The sequence below is a fragment of the Astyanax mexicanus genome, chromosome 1 (genome assembly GCF_023375975.1).
Source record: "Astyanax mexicanus isolate ESR-SI-001 chromosome 1, AstMex3_surface, whole genome shotgun sequence".
NCBI classification, from domain to species: domain Eukaryota; kingdom Metazoa; phylum Chordata; class Actinopteri; order Characiformes; family Acestrorhamphidae; genus Astyanax; species Astyanax mexicanus.
In genome coordinates, this window is record NC_064408.1 from 92,363,676 (window position 1) to 92,373,582 (window position 9,907).

The following is a 9,907-nucleotide window of genomic DNA, read 5'->3' on the forward strand; positions in this document are numbered from 1 at the left end:
TCTTCAATGGTAGCATCCACAGGACTATTGGTATTGCTATTGTCACGTTATATAACATTTTAAAGCTGTTTACGGTTTCTTTATTAACAGCAAGGTTCCACGTAGAACCTCGGCAGTTCTATTTAAATTTAAAATTGAGTTTTAAAAAAAGGGTTCTCCTCTGGATAGTCTCTAACACACCGTTTCTTTAAAAAAAAGGTTCTATGTAGAATCAAAAAGACCTCGCATTGATACAAATAAAATAAAAAAATTTGATAAAGGTCTTTGATAAAAAAAATATTTTTGACAGTGTAGGGAAGAAACAAAAATACATCGACAAACAAATACAAGCTTAGTAGAAGGCAGACATTGGTATATATCGCAAACAATAATTTTACTAATCATAAACCCCTACGTAAGAATTGTATCGCGCATGCATTTCTCAGTCGGCGCTGACGTTTTCCATCCAATTTCTTGGTGCCCCAATACACCGACACATATTCCCAGGCCGCCCTTAAGGAGCGGCACCACGTGATGCGCGGGGCGGGCGGACTGCAAGCCATTTTGGGGGACGGTGTCAGTTTGCACCGAGACATCAGCGCCGAGACCGTAGAGGGGGGAATCTGGCCGCGAGAAAAACGGCCGTCTTCCATACCGCTCTGTTCTACGCGCTCAAGCTCGAGACCTGAACCACTGCGAGCTTTTTCCACAGGGGGACAAAGGCGCGGGCCCGGTGTAAGGCAGCACGAGGCGTTCTCTGGATTCCTGTTATTCTGAAATGCGCCGTTGCTGCTCTTATTGCGATTGACAGCGTCTGCAGCAGTTCCGTTTTCAAGATGGCCGCTCGGCTTGCACTCGTTTGCTGCTGATCGACTTTTCTCCCCCTCCTCCTCTTCTCCTCCTCCTCTTCCCCTCCCTCCTTCCCTCCCTCCCTTCTGCAACTTTCGTGGTCTAAAAACTCGCCTCGCTCTCCAGGATCCGCGGCGCAGTTGCCAGGTGTGTGTCCTTTCTGTTGTTGTTTTTGCGCCGTACAGTCGTGTCCGTTTCTGTCCGCGTGCTGTAGGACTCGGGGAGCGCGGCTTTTAACGCATTGTGTTTGTGTGTATGCGCGTGTGCGCTTTAAGCACGAGTGTGTGTTCCGCACGGCGATGGAGACTATGGATTGTGATTTGTTTCATATCGCACTGTTTTTGTTCTTTCTGTTTGTGGTAAAGTCGTCTCGCGCTGATTTTTGCGTGATTGGGTTGCACTGACACGTTGTTATCGTGCTGGTCAGATCGGGTCAAATGTGAGCGAAAGCTACTGATCAAATGTATATTGTGCTTATTCCTTGATTATTGTGTTTCCCCATTTTATAGATGTGAAATCTTTTAAGTGTTCCGAAGTCGGCGGTGTGTGTATAGCGCGGAAAGAACACGTTTTTCGTGTTAGATTAACTTAAATTCAGCTGCAGGGCTGCTGGACGGGCGCTCAAGCGAAAGTGCTCGTTTATTTGTTTAGATCCGTGGTGACGTTAAAAATACGAATAGCTAATTAGTCATGTATGTTAAATATGTAGGTGATGTTCATTTTAGTGTGCGTGCTTTGGGGGCTGTAGGAGTTTGATGTTTGATAAGGTTGTCAATATCAGCAGCACGTGCGTGAGGTTTCATGTGCTCTCTCAGTGCACCTTGTTTACTTTTGAGACTTTCTCATTGTGGTCATTTGTTGGGTCGGTTAGTGGGCATTCATTAGTATTTAATGTTTTAATGTTCATGTTCACCTTTAGTCCTTGTCTACGTGTCTTCATTTGTGGGTATGATGAGTTAACAAGCTGTTGTTGTTTACCTAATTGATCCATTCAGTAACTTAATCTAATGGACCTGTATTTTCTTTCGCTGACAAACTTCTAAAGAAAGTGATGGGCTGGTCATAGACCCTAGTGATTTTATTTTTCATATTGTATTTGTTCAATTCGGGTTCGGGTCCGATTTGCCGTGGCCTGGTGACAAAGTATGGTTAAACCGCATCTGAAAACACCTTTTATGTATCTTGTACTTTTAAAACGTTAAATCTGCCGACAGGTGTTAATTCCCTCCTCCAGTGGTCGTGTGTACCTCATTGCCTTGCCTGGCTTTTTACAGATGCCTCACGATTAAAGATGTATATTTACATTGTACAAAAGAGCACATGATAACTAGTTATGTGCATCTCTGAATTGCTTGTTTTTCCAGCCTTAGGCCCAAGCAGTGTGAAAAACTAATGCAAACTGCTTGCGTGCACCCGCTTACACATCATTTTATCATTAGGATGGGCGTTGTGGGGGTAAACCTGTTGTTTGAACCACAACCCGTCGGCTTACCTTCAGTGTAATAAACACGTAACTGAACACATCTTTTTTTTAAATCTTCATATACTGACTTTTGAGGCTTATATATGAACAGGGAGGAGGATATTGGCACTGCTCTGGGCTACCTGACTCAAGTCTTGTAAGCAGGGCGCTCAGGTAGGTTTCCTGGTTGATTCATTGCCATGGACTATAGCTCGGTTTATGTACGGTAGCAACCGTGTAACGTGGCCATTTATTGGCCGTTTAGTATGCAGCTATTTAGTGATTATTCTCCATTTTCTGTGTCGAGAAAAAAACGTGACCAGTACAATATAATGTGTCGGTGTGGGTAATACTGTAGACTACAGGCTGACAGTTTAGCGCGGTCTGATCTGAATGCAGATTCAAACTTATGGTCCCATACGAACGTTACATGCGCTTCAAACGTATTGCCCAGCCGTTTCTGCCTTATCTGTTTAGAATTGCATTTTGGTTTCATCTGGACTTTCTGCGCAATGTAGTATGTCTGCTGTACATTGGCTGGTAGACTGCCTATGCTGTTAATGTCAGTAATTAAATCATCTAATTAGATTATTTTCGGCACAGAATCGGACTAATTGGTCCGTGTTTGCGTTGTTGTCTTATTGCCGACCTCATATCTTGCACCTATAGGCATCATGGCGTTTGGGTTTCCTATAAAATGTATTTTCTCTGTTGGTCGCGATAATGTAACTGGTCGGTTATGGACCCATATTTCCTGGAAATGTGAAACGGAAAGATGTGTCACTCTACTGTTAAACCACTGCTGCCTGATCAAATGTACGTTCGGAATAACAGCGCAGTGATTAATTGAAGTGTTGTTGGATATTTTAATACAACGTAGCACATTGGATGGGTCAGTGACGCTCTCTTCTTTTAAGCTGTGTTAGCTGAAAAACGTTGACTCATATATTGCAATTTAATTTGTCGCCACGTGGAAAGGACCGAAGTTGCCATAGAAACAGAAAGCATCTCTAAGCTCTGTGGAAATTCGGGAATGCCAATTAAATACCAAATGAGAATGAAGACCCGGACTACATCTGCTGCTGCATGCTGTGTTGTGCCACGCTCACCAGGCTAACGCAGTTCGGTTACCAACGCAAATGCTGAATTTCCAAAAGCTTTGTTGTTTTGTATTATGAAGTAAACTAGGTTTCATCCAGAATAAATGAGACAATTTACTAACTAGTGAACCATCCCAGCTGTCTAGCTTTATCAAAGGTTCCACGTTTTCAGTATTCCTTGTTTAACCAAGAACGGTTCTCATATTGTGTTCATTCCCTTCAGGATTCCATCCTTCCATGACGATGCATCGCACAACAAGGATCAAGATCACGGAACTGAACCCACATTTGATGTGTGTCTTATGTGGGGGATATTTCATCGATGCAACCACAATCATAGAATGCTTGCATTCATGTAAGTAGCCACTGCATGCTCGTCTATGTCCACCAAAGTCTTGTATCGTACTTCATGAACGCACAGCATAACTTTATGGTATTTTTTTCTTTCTCTGTCATTCATTAGTTTGTAAAATGTGCATTGTCCGCTACCTGGAAACCAGTAAATACTGTCCTATATGCGATGTCCAGGTCCACAAAACGAAGCCTCTTCTAAATATTAGGTACATTCCCTTTCTTTTCTTTAGAAATGCGCACACACACAGCAGTAAAAAGCATAAAAATATAGTATACATATTGTATTGTGTTTGTCCTCTACAGTGTCCTACTAAATTAGAGCACATGTTAAGCTTGTGAGAACTGATTTGATCTGATAACTCTAAACTTTATTTCTTTAATTGCTAACCATGTAAAGACATCAGTATTCTAAAAAAATCCTTTATTGTCCCAGGTCTGACAAAACTCTCCAGGATATTGTGTATAAATTGGTACCAGGGCTCTTTAAAAGTAAGTTAAATTTCAATGGCTGTGTACTTGTTTAAGTGGAAATACTATACAGAACAATGATGGCAAAGTTATGGAATAATACAGCAGTGTGGAAGAAAATGTGAAAGGTGTGTGATTGATTGCAACTAGTACCATATTGATTTCAAGCTCTTTCATTGTTGCAGGTGAAATGAAACGTAGGAGAGACTTTTATGCTGAACATCCATCAGTAGATGGTAAGTCTTTGTGTATGTGTATGTGCATTCATTACCACAGTCTGATAATTACTTGTCTAATTAATATTAGAATCTATCTAGAATCTTTATATTAGAGTATTAGAATCTATCTGTCTCTTTGTCTATCTGTCTCTGTCTACCTGTCTATCCTCCTATTCATTTATTTTCTTTTCAAGCTGCAAATGGGTCAAATGAAGATCGTGGAGAAGTTGCAGATGAGGACAAGAGAATCATCACAGATGATGAAATTATCAGTCTCTCCATTGAGTTTTTTGACCCCAAGTATGCATAAACAAATTTAACCTTTATATGAAATTCTGTTAGTATCTTATTTTAATTCTTTACCTTTTAAAACATTATCTTTTTAGGGCCAAACTGCAATGCACTGCAGAAGACAAACAGCCAAAAGAAGAGGTAAAACCTGTCTAATGTTGGCTGATTTTATTTTATTTATTTATTTTTTTACGTTAAACATTTCTTTAAAGGTTCATGTGTATTTAAGAGTTTGTGGGGCTGGTTAAAAATGTAGCTCATTTGTTGTTGTTGTTATTCTAAAAGCATATTGACCAACAACATTATCCATTTGTTACCATATGCTCACATGCCAAATGTTTTGCTCCAGTGCATCCAACACATTTTATTTGTTCCTAATTGTTTGTATATTTACCCTTTTCTTTTCAAGGTAAATAACAAGAGGTACTTACAGTGTCCTGCTGCGATGACTGTGATGCATTTAAGGAAATTTCTGAGAAGCAAAATGGATATCCCCTGTACTTTCCAGGTAATCTAATTTCCAGAAACTCTTCATGGTTATAAATTAATGTTATGCATTTGGGTTTATCATCTTAGAGAATTTACTATAATTTTATAATATATATATATATATATATTTTTTACAGATTGAAGTGATGTATGAGGATGAGCCTCTGAAGGACTACTACACATTAATGGACATTGCCTACATTTACACCTGGAGAAGGGTGAGTAGTCTTATAAAAACAAAAAAAAAACAGCCATTTTTTAACAGCCATAGTTTTAATAATAAAAATAAATAAATTTCATTCCAAATACCATCTTTCAGCGAATTATTGTTTGTTTTTGTGAGAATAGTGTGCAAAAATGTGCTTAAATAATTTATATTATAATGAACAAGCTCTCAACATCCCCAACATGGTTAAAATATTAACCTGCCATTTTATTATTATTTTTTTATAGAACGGACCATTGCCCTTGAAGTATAGGGTACGACCCAACTGCAAAAAGAGGAAGCTTGTGCACCCTCCTGATGGTCTAAACAGTGCCAACCGCTCAGAAAGTGACTCTGCCAGCGACAAAGCCAGCAGTCCAGCTGGAGCGCCGTCCACCTCATCACCGCTGCCCAGTCCCAACACACCACTTCAGTCTCCGCATCCACATTTCCCGCACATTTCAAACCCAATCAACGGCACCTCTATGACGAGCCCCAGTCGACAGTTCACCTTCGGCAACAAAGTTCGCAAACCTTCACTGAACGGATCTTCCACTTCGTCGGGGTGACTGAATATTTTGCAGGCGTCAGTGACTTACATGCCAACGTCCTGTCTTTTGTAGCCATCTTATCGTCATTATTATAAACTTATCACACGTGTAACTTTGACCTAGTGGAAATGGCACATTTCAAGCGATTTTCTGGAGCAGTGGGCCTTTTTTTGGCGTCAACGTACAGCTATGGTATTTTGGAGGATGGAGAGGAAAACAACTGTGCATAAAGACTGTTTTTATATGTCTTTTTACTTTTCTCTTTTTCCTTTAAAAAGCAAAAAAAAAAAACGAATCTAAGACGTGTTGCTTGTATTTTTAAGCGTGTATGTTTTTAAAAAGCATGATGAAGACATTGACTTTGGTTTGCCTTTTTTTTGGGTAGTTTAGGCCTACTAAACATTCCTTATATATCCAGGTGGCATTTACAGTGTATCAAAGAAAAATATCTATATATTTAGTTCATTTTAAAGCAAGATAAAGGCCTGTATGTATTAGAGAAAAATAGGGTGAAAATTTAACGTTAAACTGTAGTTAATTTTGAGCGACATTTGTGGGTTCAACATGTTTGGTTCAGTGGGGAGGATTAAAGGTTACGAGGTTCGCGTGCATAAGCAGACTCAACATCCTCCATCCAATCATCTGTCTTCTGGACAACAGGTTCTGAATACTGCAGTGTTCATTTTCTCATTGTACGAGTATCTGTTGTATTGTGACTGTCTCACAGTATAAAACCTCAAAATAAAACATTTTACACTTTCTTTTGCTGAATGTTTACTTCCTGTAGGCGAAATAGGGTGCGATCTAAAAAATCAAAAAGATTATTGAATGGTTGGTTTGAGGAGGAGCGTAACTGGTAAAACCATTGAATAAAATAAACTTAGTGTTCGGATTGTTTTAATAAAAAGCAAGTAAATCTCAAGTATGGAATATGCTTGATATAGAATGTGAATAATGTCAAACCCAAAAATAAGGGATTTTCTATATTTGTCTTATTTTAAATTTACGTTTACTTTTCTTATCCATCTGCGCAGTGCCACCCCTTGGTCCCTTGGTTAACCTGTACCTTGCATCCTTGCTTAAAAAAGCCAAATTATATGTATCATTTCTAAGCCACTGTTAATTTCTTAAGGAGGTTCTCGGCCTCGGTGTAAGATTCTTAAAAAAGTAATCAATGTAAAATCTTTAAGAAACTAAGAGAACGTCCATTAAGTTGTTCACACTTGCACATTGATAGGCCTAAAATACTTAATTGAAATACCACCTAATAGAGATGTATATATCAAACCAGAAGTGGTTCCAAAGAACAAGGTTGAGACGGTCATATGTGGTGTTTTAATTTTGACACTAATTATTAACTGCCCTGAATATAATTGATAAACTTGTCCATTAGAACCCACCAGATGGTCATGCTTGCCAGAAAAATACTTTAATGTTTTCCTCGTGTATCTACGTGTGGATTTAGCTAAAAAAACTTCATCCACATGAATTGTTCACGTCTTTATATTAGTCGACGTCATAATATCCCATTCAATATTCACTGTGCAGACAAAAATGAACAAAGAAATATATCTGAAGAGTAGCTTAATTTTTCGAAAACTTGGTACAATTTCGAAAACAACTGTATGTGTTCAAAATATAGAAATATACACATTTTCTGGTGAAGTTACCTGGTGTAGACCATAGCGCCATCTGTGAGGTGTCGGGCGCATAGGCGTTTGAAAAGGCGCTTCAGTTTGTCAAACATTCTATTTTAAAATAATCATAACTAAACAAAAAGTCACCTGTTTTTTAGACTTAGTTTGTATTTATTGTTGTTTTTTTTAATTTAGTAAGACATCGCCAACACCAAAGGCTTTTTCCGTGTAGGGAAAAAAGTCAACTTCACTCTCAAATGATCAAATTAAAAAATGCCGAACTGCAGAACACAGCTTCTTCTTTTCTAACAATAAAGATTGTTTTATACATTATGTTTCTTTGGCCTACATCATGTTTTCCTTTTCTTTTTCTGCGCGTAACAGATTGGGTGTTATGTGATTTTCCAACAACAGAGCCTTTGAAAGTCACTCTTTTAGGGGAACGTGTCACTGTTATACGCTAAAAAGTACGTTCATTCTTGCATTTTAGGTTGTGCACTTTATCCTGTAAATAAAAGACAACCAATAACACAAGGTGCAGTAGATATGTACGGAGATATAGTGAAATTGTCCACTCTTCCAATTTGCAAAGAAACTGTGAACACTAAACCGGCTCTGTGAACACACACTACAGCTCTAAACAACCTGAACTGATCACATCTACAGTGTATTTGCGTAGAATACGCGTAGCTAAGTACTCATTATGCTGAAGTAAACCTTATATTGGGAACATTTACTAACAATCAGTTTGCAACTTAAGTTTTTATCGTTTATATTAACCCTCTCATGCATGAATTATAATAAACTCAGTCAGGATTTTTTTTCTAAGTGTTTTTATACATCCTTAGGGATGTAAAACAAGGTTTGAAAAAAATATATATTCTATCTTTATTCGATAAAGAAATATTTATCTGTCCACTCAAGTGTACTTCATGCATTTTTTGTTGTAAAAAAAACACAAATGTAATTCAGTTATACAGTTGTAATATGGTATTCTGTTGGAATAGTGGAACTGAGGAGGATATTGTGACACAAGAAAATGTCTCTGAACCGTAGAACCTTATAGAATCTTGATTGTGACTGGTATTATCATACTGTATTCTTGTCAAGTCTCTGAACTGTTAAGTGAGCATATTCTCTTATAGTATTTTATAGCATGTATCATATTTCCTGTCAAATCATGCTTGTTGCTAATTTCTGAGACTATTTTCTATGATGGTTGCCAAAGCATACAGGGCACAAAGCTACAAGACACTGCATGCAGATGTACTTGGTTCTTCGTGTGCTGGCATTTTATACTTTCTTGAGCTGGGGCCAGTGGTTTCCAGGGGCATACTGGATATTGGGGTGCCCTTAGTTTCATTAGCCTCATCTCCTTCATCTCCGTTCCTCAGCCTCAACTCCCTCAGTAACATTTCCAGACTCACCTTCACTATCACTGCTTGACCCTACTTCTCTGCTTGCAACTGTCTGTACTGGCAGACATTCCTCAATTAAAGAAGTTGATTTACAGCCAAAACATTAAACAATATGAATTATTTTAAAAACAACACTGGAAGTAATTGACATTGCATATAAGTTGAAAAATAGCTAATGATGCATGATGTACAATTAAGTGGACAGATGATTAATCTACAATTCCCTCAAATATAAAATAAAAATTTCGAAAATCTTTACATAATATGTCACCTTAGATGTTACTTGATGTAATTATATATTTTTTTTACCTGCAGTGATATAATTTTATAAAAGGTAGAAACAAAAATAGCCAAGGTGTTTGGTGGTTTTCCCTGTCTGCCGGCCATCTTGATTTCATTGACTTCTTTTTCCCATTACAATGACCAACCAATGGGATTTTTTTGTATAGGATGATGCAATAGCTTCCACTACAGTGGACTATATGCAGCAGTGCCCAAAATTGCAAGCATATTTAAAGAAAAAAAAAAATTAAACAGCTGTACACTGTAGTGACCTCTATGCATGAAAGGGTTAAATACAGCTACTGACTGCTTTTTGGATCAGTAGCACCAATTAGTATGAGACGAGTTTTTTACTATAGGTTAAAATAAGTGTTTTAAACACGCAGTAACTGTGGACGACGAGGCCAAATAATGAATTGTTATTGTCAAATAAAGTGTCTGGGAGAGAATGATGTATTTTTTTAATACTTTGCACAGTTCTAAATATTAAAGTTGTACAAGTGTTTTTAGAGTACCTATATGTTGTAGTTATAAATGTAAGCCAAGGGAAAATACTTTTCTGTATTAAAATACTTTACTGTGGTAAACAATAGTAATTTAGACA

General features: G+C 37.9%; 1 protein-coding gene across 1 annotated transcript; it reads left to right on the forward strand.

The window, feature by feature from the left end:
• The first annotated feature begins 541 nt into the window (after window positions 1-541).
• bmi1a (bmi1 polycomb ring finger oncogene 1a) lies at window positions 542-6,727 on the forward strand. The gene is made up of 10 exons (XM_007254782.4): window positions 542-975; window positions 3,614-3,745; window positions 3,854-3,950; window positions 4,178-4,233; window positions 4,398-4,448; window positions 4,625-4,730; window positions 4,817-4,862; window positions 5,131-5,229; window positions 5,348-5,428; window positions 5,664-6,727. The coding sequence occupies exons 2-10, from the start codon at window positions 3,628-3,630 to the stop codon at window positions 5,982-5,984; spliced, it is 975 nt and encodes a 324-aa protein (XP_007254844.2). The 5' UTR covers window positions 542-975; window positions 3,614-3,627; the 3' UTR covers window positions 5,985-6,727.
• Window positions 6,728-9,907: the final 3,180 nt, after the last annotated feature.